The sequence below is a fragment of the Ovis canadensis genome, chromosome 8 (genome assembly GCF_042477335.2).
Source record: "Ovis canadensis isolate MfBH-ARS-UI-01 breed Bighorn chromosome 8, ARS-UI_OviCan_v2, whole genome shotgun sequence".
Lineage (NCBI taxonomy): Eukaryota > Metazoa > Chordata > Mammalia > Artiodactyla > Bovidae > Ovis > Ovis canadensis.
Genome location: NC_091252.1, coordinates 87,596,549 through 87,613,381, shown reverse-complemented (window position 1 = coordinate 87,613,381; position 16,833 = coordinate 87,596,549). Strand labels below are relative to the sequence as shown.

The 16,833-nt window shown below is 43.8% G+C and overlaps 1 protein-coding gene across 1 annotated transcript in view; it reads right to left on the bottom strand.

Moving 5' to 3' along the window:
- AKAP12 (A-kinase anchoring protein 12) overlaps window positions 1-16,833 on the bottom strand; it is a 109,983-nt gene that overhangs the window by 37,591 nt on the left and 55,559 nt on the right. The window contains exon 3 of the mRNA XM_069598723.1: window positions 12,104-12,218. Within this exon, the coding sequence (XP_069454824.1) occupies window positions 12,104-12,218 (115 nt within the window). The remainder of the gene's footprint in view (window positions 1-12,103; window positions 12,219-16,833) is intronic.

Here is a 16,833-nt window from a genome sequence, read left to right as displayed (position 1 = left end):
AAAAAAAATAAAAAAGATGAAATCTAATCTTGAGGACATTTTTCAAGAATAAAGAGATGCAAACTACATGGGGGAAAAACGCTTTCCTTAGAACCATTCTAGAAGTTCTAAAATTGGAATAGTAATCCCCAAAAGAGATCAAAGAAAAAGAGGGGAAGGGAAGACATAGCTTCCTAGGAATGAAGTTTCTAGACTGAAGAGGTCACATGAACCCAGCATGTTGAGTCAGTGGATTCACATGAAGATTCATCACTCTAAAATCTTCACGAGACGGAGGACGAAAAGGACTCTGTGAGCCAGTGAGCTACCCAGGGGATTAAGATCAGAACAGTGTCAGGTGCCAATGGTAATACATTTATCAACATGAAAATGACAGAATCTTAGTGCACCAGAACACAAAGCAGAAATTAACACAACTGGGGGACACTCAGGGCCAAGGCTTGATGAGCTTGAGGAAATCCTTGGATTTCTGTACACTGAGCTTACAAAGGGAGGCCACGAAGCTTTTTGATGGAGACTATTGTTTTACATCATCCACTTCCACTTTTTTTTTTTTAAGCTATGTTTTATTTATTTATTTGGCTGTACAAGATCTTAGCTGTGGCACGCAGGATATTCCATCTTCCTTAAGGTACTCGAATCTTTTTTTTTTTTAGTTGTGGTATGGGAACTCTTGTGCTCGCTTTGGCAGCACATATGACACGCAAATTCATGAAGCATTCCACATTTTGCGGGGGCTTCCCTGGTGGCTCAGCTGGTAAAGAATCCACCTGCAATGCAGGAGACCTGGGTTCGATCCCTGGGTTGGGAAGATCCTCTGGAGAAGGGAATGGCTAACCACTCCAGTATTCTCGCCTGGAGAATTTCATGGAGTGTATAGTCCACGGGGTCACAAAGAGCTGGACACGACTGAATGATTTTCACTTTTTCTTTCACGGGAACCCTTAATCTCGGCATGTGGGATCTAGTTCCCTGACCAGGGATTGAACCCAGGCCCCCTGCATTGGGAACATGGAGTCTTAGCCACTGGACTGGTCTGCCAGGGAAATCCTGACAACCACTTTTTTACAACTAACAATGCCTGGGATGTAGGGGTGGGGGTGCGGGTGGGGGAAATCTTCCACTTTATTTACAACTAACAATTACTTGGGGCTTCCCAGGTGGCCCAGTGGTAAAGAATCTGCTCGCCAATGCAGGAGATGCTGGTTTGATCCCTGAGTCAGAACAATCCCCTGGAGAAGGAAGTGGCAACCCACTCCAGTATTCTTGCCTTGGAAACCCCATGGACAGAGGAACCTGGCGAGCTACAGTCCACCAGGTCACAAAGAGTTGGACATAACTTAGCAACTAAATAACAGCAACAATGACTTGAAAGGTGGGATTTCTCCTATTCGTATCTCTAACCGCTCCATCATGTAAGGCTGTCTGCTTACCATCACGTTGAGTGGAGTATCGAAAGGGATGATTAACAATTCTTCACGTGCCATTTGTCATTTTTCTTTCATTGATATGGTGTTCATTCTATCTGACGATAGTTCCTCTAGCAACATCCTTGATACGGGAACGCCATTCTATGCGTTCAATTTACTTTTCTACACCAATCAATTTTTTCAGTACTTAATCCTTGGTTTAAAGGAAACTAAGTTGTTCTCATGTTTGTAAAGAGTCTGAGGAATAAACTACTCTTTAAAAGTGGGAATATTGAAAGTAAAACCTAGTTATGGTTGGCAAGCTTCCATCAAGGACATCCATATCTGAAATATATACATCAGCCCTGGCATTTTTCTTTGAATGTGGGGCAGCTTGTTTTCTCTGGGGATGTTCTGCCTGCAAGAGAAAAGATGAAAGACACGATAAACGTGTCTTAGAGGGCCACGATGTGGAAAAGGGAGGTGAGTTTGTGCTTTGTAGTTCCAGAAGGCAGCACTAGTAGCCGGCGGCAGTTGGAGGGGGTATATTTTCACTCCAGTGGAATAACGGGTTTCCTTTTATGGAGAAACTCCAAACCTTCAGAGTTTAAGCAGAAGAGCCTCCTGTGCGGGAGCAGGAGCCTGGCATAGACAGCCTCGAAGTTCCTTCCCCCTGAGACTTCTGGGTCCCCAATCTGGCTTTCCAGCTGTCAGTCATGAAGGCAGGTGTCATGGGCTCAATTGCATACTCTCCAGATTCATACATTGGAACCCTAACTTTTGACACATGAAAATGTAGCTTTATTTGGAGAGAAACCTTTCACAAAGATGACTAAGTTAAAATGAGAGTGGACCCGAATGCAATCTGACTGGTGCCTTATGAGAGGCCATTAGGACACCCAGAGACACCCGGGATGGGCAAGGCCACGGGGACAGGGCGAGAAGGTGGCATCAACAAGCCAAGGTCAAAACTAAACCTGAGGGCACCTTGGTCTTGACTTACCAGCCTCTGGGACTGTGAGAAAATGAATGTCTGATATTTAAACCACCCATTCTGTGATATATTATTTTGGCCGCCCCAGCAAACTAACACAGCAGGATAACTGCCTCATGCTTTGGTGTCAGCTGAAACACGTCCATGTTAAGACACATTAAAGCAACCGGTTCATTCAATTAATTCAATCTAGCATATATCCGTTTTCACCAAAAGTAACTAATGCATACACTGTTAACGGGGGGGGGGGGGGGGGGCTGCCTGATATCACACTGTGAAAGTGAAAGTCAGTCACCAGTCGTGTCTGACTCTTTGCGACCCCATGGACTGTAGCCCATCAGGCTCCTCTGTCCATGCGATTCTCCAGGCAAGAATGCTGGACTAGGTTGTCATTTGCTTCTCCAGGTATCGCATTGAACCTACTCGTTAATTATAAAAGCAGTTAACAAACATTCAAAGTATGGTGCTTAAGAACAAGGCTCAAGTGACAGGCTAAAAAGCTGTAGAACTTAAGCTCTTCCAGAGATACATACAAATATAGATCAGAGGATGTACATTCCCAAAGCATCCTTTCATATAATATAGGGACATTATGCTTGGAACATACAATGCCAGAACCATCTGGGGGATGCTTTATCAGGTGAAACCGGGGGTGTTTTAAGAATGTCTTTGAGAAAACATCTAAAGGATTTTTATTCAATAAATGCTAAATTTAATGTTTCCATCCATGGCTTCATCACCGTTAGAAAAACCATTTATTGCCATGGTCCCGCCTTGGCAGGTTATGTAGACAAGTGCAGAGGCCATCTTACCTAGGCTCCTCCTCAACTGTGCCAGAGCATCCATCCTATTCATGCGTGTACAGAGCATTCACCCTATTCACGGGTGCCCTGGAAAACTACAGCCATCTGTAGGTAAATCTTAGCAGTAATTTAGAAGATTGACTGACAAGTCTTTGGGGGCTTTTATCAACATCTTTCACTCATCTTACTGGGCCAGAACCAGCTGTTATTACATGATTCCCATGTTACTTTGTGGCCACACTTAGGAAGCTCTTATCTTTCTTTCATACCTAAATAATTACAGATGGAGACCTTCTTGAATGTTTTCCCAGCTGAACTTTTTGTTCATTAAAGTAAAACTTCCAGGACTTCTCTGGTGGTCCAGTGGTTTAGACCCCACGCTTCCAATGCAGGGGTCACGGGTTTGATCCCTGGTCAAAGAACTAAGATCCCACATGCTGCATTTTGTTGTTGTTCAGTCACACATGCCCTCCTCTCCCCCAAAACCTACCAAACACTAAAATAAAAAAGCAAAACTTCAAATCTAGAAAACGGCTTTTAAGATCAGACTAAAAAGAAGAGCATAAAAGTGTTTTTATAAAAAGGCATAATGAAATTGCCAAGTAGATTCCTACCTGCCCCAAGTCACCTGTGTATCTTCAAAGACTCATCCATCATTTGGTTGTTTTAATGCCTATATTTCCAGCACTACTGATGTGACTCAGTCATAGAATTTCAGAGATGGATGAGGACGTTCATTTTACAGATGGAAACTGATGCTCAGTGAGATAAAGTGATGTATTCAACTCAAGGTCATAGAAAAAGAGAAAGGCAGCCTGGCCCGGGTCTTACTCTCCTGCAATGAACTGATTATAAAGGGAGGATGGACAGAGGTCTTACTCCTTCTTACTCCCCCTCACACCAAATTTTTCAAGTTACAATGAAAGCAGAGTTTCATCGCACCAGCAGACTTAAATATACTTCAGAGAGGGAAAAAAAATCTCTATATAGCTTGGTTGTTAGTTACTGAAAAATAAATCTGCGTTTCTTTAAAGATGAAAGCAATAGAGTATTTGTACCAGAAATTTGTCAATGACATAAGTAATTTCAGAGAGGCACGCTAAAAATATTGCTGCGGAGCAGAGGGCTGAATTAAAACCAGTTCCCAGAAACTGCAGACTGTAGGACTTTTGCCTAAGTTCAAGGCCTGTTTTGTGAGTGTTTCAAAATATTACAAAACAGGATACAGCTTGAGAAAATGTCATGCAATAATAGTGTATCTGAAATACCAGAGTGTTGGAAGGGAGACCCCTCTCTTTGTCTACCCAGCCCTCATATGTGATTGAATCGCTGGGAGTTATCATTTAATTGCAGGCAGGTCAGGGTCTGATTCCATGTCTCCAGGCAACAACACCTGGATAACCAATGGTGGGCACCTTCAGAGCCCAGCACTGAAAAGTAGCTTTGTTAGCGCTGATGTAACAAAGGAAACTGAGCCTCGGATACATCTAAGAGCTCTGCATTTGGGGATGCAGGGAATGAATTGATATAAAGGGAAAAATCAAACAGATCCTCCTGTCCCATATGAGTGAAAATGTAATCTTGTTAACTCTAAGTTGAAAACTGTTTTCACTTATCCAGGTACTATTTTTGAGGGACTTCCCTGGCAGTCCAGTGGTTAAAACTGTCTCCTAGTGCAAGCAGGGGGTGGATTCGATCTCCTATTGGGCAGCTAAGATCCCTCATGCCTTGCAGCCAAGAAATCAAAACAGAAACAGTATTGTTACAAAGTCAATAAACACTTCAAAAATGGCCCCCATTAAAAAAATCTTCAAAAAATATTTTTTTGAGCACTTACTGGGCGTCGGACATTGTTCTACGCTCAAGGGACTCAACACGGAAACATACAAATCCCATCCCCACCCCCCATGCCAAGAAATCTCTGCTCTCACAGTTCTTCTTTTGTAGAGACAGGCATACTGAATGCCAGATGTTGACAACATCTGACATAGAGAAAAATAAAGGAAAGAGGGTAGTATATGAGCAATAGGCATGCCTTCATGAGAATACTAACAAGGTACCAGTGATGTCACAAACTGAAGAACAAAAGGGACTAACTCTTAAGAACATTTCTTCCTGGCTAGGAAAGCCACCTCTCACAGAAATACAAGTATTTTGCAGGGAAGAGGGGGTCATCTTTGAACACCGACCTGGAGCAGTGGTCAGGGTTCTCAGTCTCCAGATAAAGTTATTAAATGATCAAAAAGCAAAGAACAACAACTTGTAACCCAAGAATGGATTTTCTATAAGGTGACAAGTTCCACGGGGAGAGTTGTGAACACTTGGAAATAACCTCTGGCCTTTCAGTGCCCCAAAGGTGCCAAATACCAGAAGCTGGAAGGTTCAAACAGCAAATTCAGTTTGACCAGGACTGTGGCATCAGCACCATCAGAGACATGAAATTCTTCACAGTGCTGAAAATTCAGCTTCTTGATAACCTCCATTTTTGTTACTATATCTGTGGGGAAAATATCAGGATGTAGGAAAGTAGAACCTTGAGAAAGGTAAGGAACACACTCTCTTTAAGACTTCTGCTTTGGGACTTCCTTGATGGCCCCATGGCTAAGACTCCACGCTTCCATTTTAGGGAGCCCAGGTTCCATTCCTGGTCCGGGAACTAGATCCCAGTTGCGCGCAACGAAGATCAAAGATCTCGCGTGCCTCCACTAAGACCCGACGCAGATGAATAAATAATTCATCTTTTTGGGCTTCCCTGGTGGCTCAGTGGTAAAGAATCTGCCTGTTAATGCAGAGACACGGGTTCGATCCCTGGTCTGGGAAGATCCCACGTGCCACGGGGCAACTAAGCCCGTACATCACAGCTACTGAGCCCCTGCTCTAGAACCCGGGAGCCACTGAACCCACACACCCAAGAGCCTGTGCTCTGCAACACAAGAAGTCCCCAGTGAGAAGCCTGCAGACCACAAGAGAGTGCCCACCCACTGCAACTAGAGACAGGCCCACGCAGCAACAAGCACCCAGCACAACCAAAGCTAAACAAGTACGTTAAAAAAAGACGTTTGCTTTAAGTGACAAGATGGGGGATGGGGGGGGTTGTTTATTTTTCTTGGCGATGACGAGGCATTTTCTAGGATCACTCCCAGGTCAGAGGGATCAGAGCTTTGTTCCACGTGCATGGTTCCGGCAGAAGCCTCCTCATCTCACTGTTCAGCAGAGCAAAACCTGCTCCCCAGGGTGCTGGCTGACACCTGCAGCTGACCCCAGAGGAGCAAATGGCAAGGGCAGAGCTTCCAACAGCAGCTCCATTGCTTCTGGTGCAAATGCCTGCACTCAGGGTATGCAAACAGTATAAGGGATATGTGAACAAAAATTCAAAAACCAACGAGAGGATCACCACTGTGTGTGTGTTCTTTCACACAAGCAAATCTGGCCTGGGAAGGATGGAGAAAACATAACATCCACAGGCTTTATCATGTTTGCTGTAGCTACTCTGCAGAAAGACAAATCTCCAAGAACCCCAGAAACAAATGCCTTGTAAATGACACATTCAGATGGTCTCAGAGCACAGTCATGTGACTGCTCATACACGACAATGAGTTCTGGAGGCTTTAACAAGTATGTGATTATCAAAATAAAAAGGTCTTAAGTTTTTTGATTTTGCAATACTGACTTTCCTCATCTGTTTGCAAAGAAAATAATTTGATCAACGTATCAGTTCAGTCTGACTCTTGGTGACCCCATGGACTGCAGCACCCCAGGCTTCCCTGTCCATCACCAACTCCTGGAGCTTGCTCAACTCATGTCCCTCAAGTTAGTGATGCCATCCAACCATCTCATCCTCTGTCATTGCCTTCTACTCCTGCCCTCAATCTTTCCCAGCATCAGGGTCTTTTCCAATGAGTCAGCTCTTTGCATCAATGGATACTTGAAAAGAAAATCTAAAATTTTAATTTGTAGAAACTTGAAATTTAAAGTTGGACCCAGATCAAGACAGAATTTTTTAAAAATCTTTCTTGTTCAGGCACTCATAGAGACTCACAGAAAACCATATAAGCCACAGACTATAGAACAAATGACAATCTGAGTTGGGAGGGTTCTTTGTTAAAATCGGTAGAATCAGGGACTTCCCTGGTGGTCCAATACTTAGGACTCTGTGTTTTCACTGCAGGGGCATGGGTTCGATCCCTGGTCAGGGAACTAAGATCCCACATGCTGCTAGGTGAGGGCAAAATCAGCAGAAGATTTGCCACTAAACTAATGGCACTTGTGAAGCTCCTATGAATGCTGGGTGTGGCATGGCTAGATAGAGCTTTCTGGCTGGAAAAAAGCTGTATTTCTATATAAGCAGTTGTGATGAGTGATAAATTGCCTAAAAGAGAACTCAGAAGGGACTAACTCCAAGGCTAAAGTAACTTGCTATAAATTGCTTTTTAAAAATTTTTTAAATAAATATTTGTTTTCATGCCTAATTGTATATTCCCTAAAAGAAAGCCCCCAGAATTATATAATCTTCAAGCTTCCTTCAACACACACACACACACACACACACATATATCTGAACCTTATTGCATAGTTTAGAAAATATTTAATAAGCAGATCTTGTTTTCTATCATTTAAAGAAAGGTTACAAGGAAACAGGATTTCATTTTCATTATGGGAAGAGGCTTGGTTCTGAATTACCAGTATTTCTGGTTTCAGAAAGCAAGCAAGTCAAAGTGGGAAAATACTGTGCATTCTGGTTGTCACTAAATATTGTCTGTCACTTTAAATCAAAATCTTTCTAGGAGAAATGTCCCTCATTTGTAGCTTTCTCCTCTCCTGTCCATTGGTGCGCCTAAGGCAGGAGCAAATCCCACTGTGAGCCAATCCTCCTAGGGACCAAAATGACTCAGATCTTTTCTTACTGAAATGGCCAAGAGCAGAAACTAAGGCACCCAAAATCCTACAGCTAAGCATTACATACCAAATTATGTCTTTATTTACCCTGCAGTAAGCTGATATGTAGAACACAGTCATATCTGACTTTTTGTAACCCCATGAACTGCAGCACACCAGGCTTCCCTGTCCTCCACTATCTAATGGAGTTTGCTCAAATTCATGTCCATTGAGTCAGGTGATGCTGTCCAACCATCTTATCCTATCGCTCCCTTCTCCTCCTGCTCTCAATTTTTCCCAGCATCAGGCTCTTTTTCAATGAATCAGTGGGGAAAGAATCACTTTCGGTAAAAATGTTTGCTCCTTGGAAGATAAGTTATGACCAACCTACATAGCATATTAAAAAGCAGAGACATTACTTTGTCAACAAAGGTCCATCTAGTCAAGGCTATGGTTTCTCCAGTAGTCATGTATGGATGTGAGAGTTGGACTATAAAGAAAGCTGAGTGCTGAAGAATTGATGCTTTTGAACTGTGGTGTTGGAGAAGACTCTTGAGAGTCTCTTGGACTGCAAGGAGATCCAACCAGTCCATCCTAAAGGAAATCAGTCCTGAATGTTCATTGGAAGGACTGATGCTGAAGCTGAAACTCCAATACTTTGGCCACCTGATGCAAAGAACTGACTCATTGGAAAAGACCCTGATGCTGGGAAAGATTGAAGGTGGGAGGAGAAGGGGACGAAAGAGGATGAGACAGTTAGATGGCATCACCAACTCAATGGACGTGAGTTTGAGTAAACCCCAAGAGTTGGTGATGGACAGGGAGGCCTGGCGTGCACTGCAGTCCATGGGGTTGCAAAGAGTCAGACATGACTGAATGACTGAACTGAACTCAATCACAGGGCTGAAAAGTGAAAGAAATCCCATCTGGACTAAAGGAAGATAGCCAGATCTCTAGTAAACATGCCACAGATTAGACAGGATTCCAGGCTACCTGGGATGTTCTGGGAACATGGGCATCTGCTGCAGCCTCTCCCTTCTCTTATCAACACTCCACACCAGTCAGATCGAAAGCCCCTTCAGGGTCTATTTCAGTGATCTGCATTGCTGGAATACTTTCTAAACTCCCCTCAGCTTTCAGAAGAGCTCTCTGACCCAGCCCCTTTTCCCTTCTGGGTCTCCATTCTGCCCCTTGCTCAGTGGACAAACCTGTGGACGTGTCTTGCACAGCTCCTGCTTGGGGAGCTGCTGGTCTGGGTTTAAATAAAGACAGAACCCGTCTCACTGGGTTACTGCTAGAGGCCATTCTGCACAAAAGGCACACCTCCAGGACCCAAGACCCTAAAGGAAATCAACCCTGAAGGTCTAATGCTGAAGCTGAAGCTCCTTTACTTTGGCCACTTGACATGAACAGCTGACTCATGGGAAAACACCTTGATGCTGGGGAAGACTGGGCAGGAGGAGAAAGGGGTGAAATAGGTTGAGATGGTTGGATGGCATCACCGACTTGACGGACATGAGTTTAAGCAAACTCCGAGAGATATTGGAGGACGGGGAAACCTGGCATGCTGCAGTCCATGGGGTCAAGGAGTCGGACACGACTGAACAACTGAACTGAACTGAACCGGGACCCACAGTAAACACTTGTGAAGTGTCAGCTGTTTTATTCCCCTCCTTGGCTGGCAGCCCTTGTCCCAACAAATCTAAACCCAACCTCCCCTCAGGCCCCAGACCTCATCCCACTCCCTGATCTCTGATTCATCAGAGCTCTAAGGAGCTCTTGTCTCTTGCAAGATTCATTAATCACCATGTTGCCTGGTCTTAACTTCATTTTCATCTTATGGACCCTTCCATGTACTCGCTTGCCTCCCCTGATGGGCCATTTTAGCTTTTACCATCTTTCCTGAAGCACGGGGCACACTGACTTGGCTATGGAAGGCTCCAAAAAGGCTGTGGCTTGACTTGATTCAAAGGTTAACCATGGGAAGGACAGAGCGTGGGACTTTGGAATCTGAGTTGGGGCCGTTCCAATTATTTTGGTAGAGATCATTTGAAACTCTGACACAGGCTGTGCAGATCCTCCTTGTGTGAGACTATGTATTTCTAACTTTATAGGGTGCCTGTGGTGCTAGAGAAAGATCAGAATTCCCACCAACTTCAAAAGCAGCTCCCTGCTTGCAGCAGCTCCACAGGGGCGTTGAACACAAGGAGAAACAGGTTCCACATGTTAGATGAACCTCATCTCACCGAGGCAATGGCCAGTCTCGTTTCACAAGACTTTTCCCTTCATCTGTCTTTTTCATATTACATGTAAGCATCAGTTTACCATACGCCATCATTCTATACATCCACAGGAGTTGTTAAATCATTCCTTTATGACTAAACAAAATGATGAGACAAGAAATAAGAACAGAGGAAGGTTCTTCTTCCCTTGCAAGAGCCCGACTTGTCAAGGTGCTTGATTCTGACCCTAAGGTGTGGTCCCCATCCCCTCCATGGGCTGAAATCAAACCAGTGATAATATGGTCTCACAGATTTGCTTTCCAATAACCACCCCTCTATGATTTCTGGGGTAAAGGTTATAACACACACAGTATATTACAGTTGGGGCAAAGAGGTGTGCACCCTGAAATATGTTGTTATTGTTCAGTTGTTGTGTCCGACTCTTTGTGACCCCATGAACTATAGCACGCCAGGCTTTCCTGTCCCTCACCGTCTCTTAGAGTTTGCTCAAGTTCATGCCCATTGAGTTGGTGACGCCATCCAACCATCTCATCCTCTGCCACCCTATTCTTTTGCCTTCAATCTTTCCCAGCATGAGGGTCTTTTTGAATGAGTCAGCTCTTCCCATCAGGGGGCCAAAGTATTGCAGCTTCAAGCATCAGACCTTCCAATGAATATTGAGGGTTGATTTCCTTTAAGATTGACTGCTTCGATCTCCTTGCTGTCCAAGGGACTCTCAAGAGTCCTCTCCAGCACCACAGTTCGAAAGTATCAATTTTTGGCGCTCAGCCATCTTTGTCCAGCTCTCACATCCGTACATGAAAGTGAAAGTGAAGTCGCTCAGTCGTGTCCGACTCTTTGCGACCTATGGACTGTAGCCCACCAAGCTCCTCCATCCATGGGACTCTCCAGGCAAGAATACTGGAGTGGGTTGCATTTCCTTCTCCTGGAAAAACCACAGCTTTGACTAGAAGGACTTTGTCTGCAGGGATGTCTTTGCTTTTTATACTATGCTGTCTAGGTTTGCTAAAGCTTTCCTTCCAAGAAGCAAATGTCTTCTTGAAATACACACTACTGGAAAGAATCCACCTGCCAATTCAGAAGAAATGGGTTTGATCCCCAATGTGAGAAGATCCCACATGCCACAAAGCAACTAAACCCACACACTGCAACTACTGAAGCCTGTGTGCCTTAGAGGCAGTGCTCAACCAACAAGAAAAACCACTGCAATGGGAAGCCCAGGCACCGCAACTAGAGAGAGGCCCTTGCTCACCAAAATTAGAGAAAGGCCCGTGTAGCACCAAAGACCCAGCACTGCTGAAAATAAATAAATATAAAATATTTTCAATACATTAACAAAAAGAAAGCAATACAGACTACCAGAAAAATCTTCACAAGGGCAGTAGGCTGCTCTAGAGTGAGAAATACTGACTCTTAAAGCAACCAAGACCCCAGCACTTTCAACAAGAATCCAACACCAGGCAAGTGGTTGGAACAAGGCAGCAATAACAACCACCACCAAATCATGGTTTCAAGATAAGGATGCCTGAGAAAAATGAAAAAAAAAAAAAAAAAAGACTTCATTTCATTATAAGCATTGCTATAACCTCCTATACCTAAATACAGGGGCTACAATGGATTGCTTTTGTTATCAGCATGATATTGACAGCGCATAATGACAGGTAACATGACAGGGCAAATTCTGCTTAGGTTGTTTTCAATTGTCCTCTGAGGATTCCTTGTAGGTGTTGTTTGCCTTCCATCCCCTGGCTCTACCCAGAGCTGGGCAAGGCAGCTTACCATCTGTGACAGTCACTTCCTCCTCTTGGCCAATCAGGGCTTCTTCCTGGAGGCCGAGTTCGCCTTGCTCAGCTAAGCTGTTGACGGTGGACAGCTGGCCATTCTTCTGCAGGAGCTACGGGGAACACAAAACCATGTAAACTTGATTTCAATCTTCATGACCAAGTTAGAAACAAAACTCTAAGTTCAAGAATATAAATCATTTAGAGGAGAAATGCAGAGAAATGGAGAGTTAGTGACAATGAAGATGTAAGTTTTTCTTTTTTTCCCCCCATTGGGATGATCGAGCTATCTTACAAAAGATACAGGGAGCTATAAGTCAGCAGATAGGGCTTTGTATCTGGGTAAAGGTACACACCATTCATTCATTCTTCTGGAAACCACTCATAGGCAAGATACACACACCCATCATTCCAGGCCTACTTGAGATTTCACAGTGACTAAGTCAGGTGTGGTCCCAGATGCTTTGAGCTCACAAACTACTATGGAAGACATGCATGTGTGCATGCTAAGGCGCTTTAGTCATGTCCGACTCTTTGCGACCCTATGGACTGTAGCCCACCAGGCTCCTCTGTCCATGCGATTCTCCAGGCAAGGATACTGGAGTGGGTTGCCATTTCCTTCTCCAGGAGATCTTTCTGACTCAGGGATTGAACCCAGGTCTCCTGCTTTGCAGGTAGAGTCTGAACCACTGGGCCACCAGTGAAGCCCTGGAAGGCAGACCTATGGAAGGCAGATTTCTGAAAAACATTTTTTACTTTAAAATAATGTCTCCTTGTGATTAGATGCAGGTTATGCATATTTGGCTGGAATATACCTAAGCGACAATGTGTCCTTCTCAGGGAAGAGGACAGACATTTAAATAAATTGCAGCTATGGAAGCCATCATGTAGGAGGAATACATACAACAAATGACAACAAACAGAAGGCCATGACCTAGGCTGGGGACAGGGGCCTTGTTAAGGCTTCTCAAAGGAAGTAAAGGGAAAGCTGAGCTCTAAGATGCCAGAGCAAGGGGTATGTGAGCAAAAGGTAAAGGGGAGACAAGTGAGAAGGCCCTGTGGTTCAAAGGCTAGTGAACAAAGAGGAGACACCAAACATGTCTGTTCCTGAGTCATTGTCCTTAAAACTATTATTAAAATGCTTGCTTGCAATCATCCCCATATGGATAGCCCATGCACGACAACAAAGGACCCAGTGTGATGAAACGAAGATCCTGTGTGCTTCAACTAACCAAATAAATAAATAAATACTTTTTAAAAATAAAGTTTTAAGCCAAATGAAAATTGCACAATAACCATTAGGAACCTAAGGATTTCAACAATGCTTTATTTCTCATTTGCCTTAAAACCAACTTCGGGGGAATTCCCCAGCGGTCCAGCGGTTAGGACTCAGAGCTTTCACTGCCAAAGGTCTGGGTTCAATCCCTGGGTCAGGGAACTAAGATCCCACAAGTCAAGGGGCAGCCAAACAACAACTTAGGAAGGTGCTACTGTTCCATTTTACAGACGAGGACACTGAGGATCGAAGTGATTACAGAAGGGAAAGCTGGCTGACCACAGGTCTCACAGCTTAGCCATGGCCCAAAGGCCAGGTTCACCACCAACTACTTCCAGGGAATTTCCAACAACAAATTTTTGGAGGACCTGTTACCATGCACAATGACGAAATGCCTTAAAGAATATCCCATAATACCCAGACCTGATTTTTCCAAAGAAATCTCAAAGCTGGTCACCTTGTATGCATCATTTCATGCTGTTTACAGGTCAGTGGAGTACCCTGGCCAAATCACTGAGTTCTATCAGAGTCTTGAAGGGACTGGATCCAATTCAAAACAGTCAATCCAGAAGGCTTGCACGGTGCTGAAATTGATTTCACCTGGCTGTTCCCTGCTCCCAGCAAAGATGCCCTTCAACTGTGAGAGCTGCCTCCTGAAATAATATCACTGTACTTTAATGCTCTCACTACAGATGGGATCACTGGCTTCAAAATGCCCATGCTGAGTCCACGTATTAGACACGATGCTCAGATTACATTTCCACTTAAAGTCTTCTCTTACCAAAATATGAAAGATGGTAGTTTTAAATGAAACTTAAAGACAAAAGCACGGGAGACAGGGGTGGGGATGGGCTCTCCACAATGCTCATCAGCAAAAATGTTGGCCTTTAAGAGTATTTTAAGTAAATTTCACTAGGTCCTATGCACAAGTTAGACGTAGATTTTATTAATAATGTGATTAAAAGCCAGTGGGGGAAAGCACGAAATGCGTATTATTGTGGGCTACACGGTCAACAACTAGGCTTCTGGTAAAGAATCCGCCTGCAATGCAGGAGACATGGGTTTGATCCCTGGGTTGGGAAGATGTCTTAGAGAAGGGGCTGGTTACCCACTCCAGTATCCTGGCCTGGAGAATCCTATGGACAGAGGATTCTGTCAGTCCATGGGGTCTCAAAGAGTCAGACGTGACTGAGTGTCTAAGCACAGCACACGATCAGCCTAAAAAATGTTTAAATAGACACCATGACATGGCAACCTAAGTGGGGGAATAAGAGACAGTTATTCTAATATCTCGCTTTCAAGGGAGGTTAACTGTGGTTAACCTTTCAAGTTGGTTAACTGTGCTTCTAGTTTAGGATCCAGAACTCTGAAGTTTATGATAAAGTCTAGAGTTCTACAGAGTTTCTATGGTTCTGAAAGATTTCTCATCATTCTTCGTGAATTGTCAAATCCAAGACATCTTCAGAGGGAGCCAAATTGAGTATAAAGCTTGAGAGATTCTATTGGCACACATGTCATCTACTCTTAGAAATGTTACACATATATCATGATGCACCGTAGATGATATAAAATTAAATGTATCTTTGAGATCACCTGCTATCCTTCTTTATCATCGAGTGTGATAAGTAAATTGTGTGGATTTCTTATTACCAGTGACCACAGGGCAACGATCTCTACCTCAGAAAATCGCTGATAAATTTGGTGACAATTTACAACAGTGATAGTACCAAACCTGAGTTTTGAGCTTATTTTATTTTATGTATAGCTTAGGCCCAGCAAGGGGGCGTTGTGGGGCACATGCAAGCCTGAGACACACTAGCTACACACAATGAAGGGACTCCACTCCATGCAGCCACGTTCAGACATGTTCACCACTCCGTGTTTCGCTTTTTACACAATCTCACGTGCTCTTACAGATGGGTAATTCACATTTTTGCAATCCAAAATATGTATATGTAGTGTTTTGATTTCTTTTTCTCCCATTCTCAACCAGCTAATAATTCATACTATCATGAAGGGGTCAGGCGTTTCTGAGAGTTATCAGTATGTTAAAATCACCTTGAATCACAAGAAATCTAACCCATGGTTCCTTAATGTTTAAGTTCCTTCTGTCTTTTCTATGAGTGTTTATATGCACACAAGCTTTCCTTAAAAAAAAAAAAAAAAAAAAAGGAGGGCTTCCCTAGTGGCTCAGTGGATGAGAATCTGCCTCCAATGAAGGAGACACAAATTCGATCCCTGCAGCAGGAAGATCCCACTTGCCACGGAGCAACTGAGTCCACACACCACAGCTATTGAGCCTGTGCTCTAGAGGCCAGAAGCCAAAACTCCTGAACCCACAGGATGCAACTAGTGAAGTCTGTGCACCCTAGGGTCCATGCTCCATAACACTAGAAGCCAGTGCAATGAGAACCTGTACATTGAAACCAGAAAGTAGCCCCCCACTCACCGCAACTGCAGAAAAACCAGCACAGCCATGAAGACCCAGCCCAGCCAAAAACAAATGAATAAAATTACATTTTTAAAATGGAGGATATACGCTTTTATGACCTGACTGTTTCATACACTGCAGAGGCATTTCTTTGTCACTAAACACACAACTGACTTGTGCTCGATCTTTCTTTTCTCTATAACTCGAATGCACATAGATGACAAAGCTTTCAGTTAAGCCCGAAGAAACCCTGAAAGACATACAGACACAAGTCAGTGATCCACAGGATGGGAAGGGCTGGAGCCAGATGAGATGAGAAGGGTATTTAAATTAGGGAGAAAAACGAGTGAGATTGAAGTTTTCAAACTCATTCACTCTGAAGCTTCCTCACATAGCTTTATCCATCCACCTAGTTCTTAATGTCTTTTGAGATGAGAACTGGACTTCAAAGGCATGCTCTTTGCACTAAAACACAGCTAGCACCAGAAAACTTATTTTCCCACTGGATTTGTGCTTCAAAAACCGTAAACGTCTCCTTTGAGCAAATCAAAACCCTAAATATTTTCAAGCTTATATCCCTTGAGTGGGTCAGCCAGAGTTTATTCCCGTAAAGTATTACCACATTACAACTAAACAAGCTTCGAAAGAAAAAAAAAAATCCTGAATGCTTCCAACAACAGTGTTTTCCTCTCATTCCTCCAAGAACAACAACTGAAAATATCAAAATGGTAGCCAAGGCATGGATTTCCCAGGCAGCTCAGAAGTACAGAATCCGCCTGCCAATGCAGGAGACACAGGTTTGATCCCTGGCTTGGGAAGATCCCCTGGAGTAGGAAGTGGCAACTCACTCCAGTATTCTTGCCTGGAAAATTCCAGATAGAGGGGCCTGGTGGGCTACAGTATATGGGGCTACTAAGAGTTGGACACAGCTGAGCGTCAGCACTCGAAGGCGTGGCAGAACACGGTGTTTCCGCTTCCTTTTTTTTTTTTCTCCATAGGATGGTTCACAGATCGCCCTGCA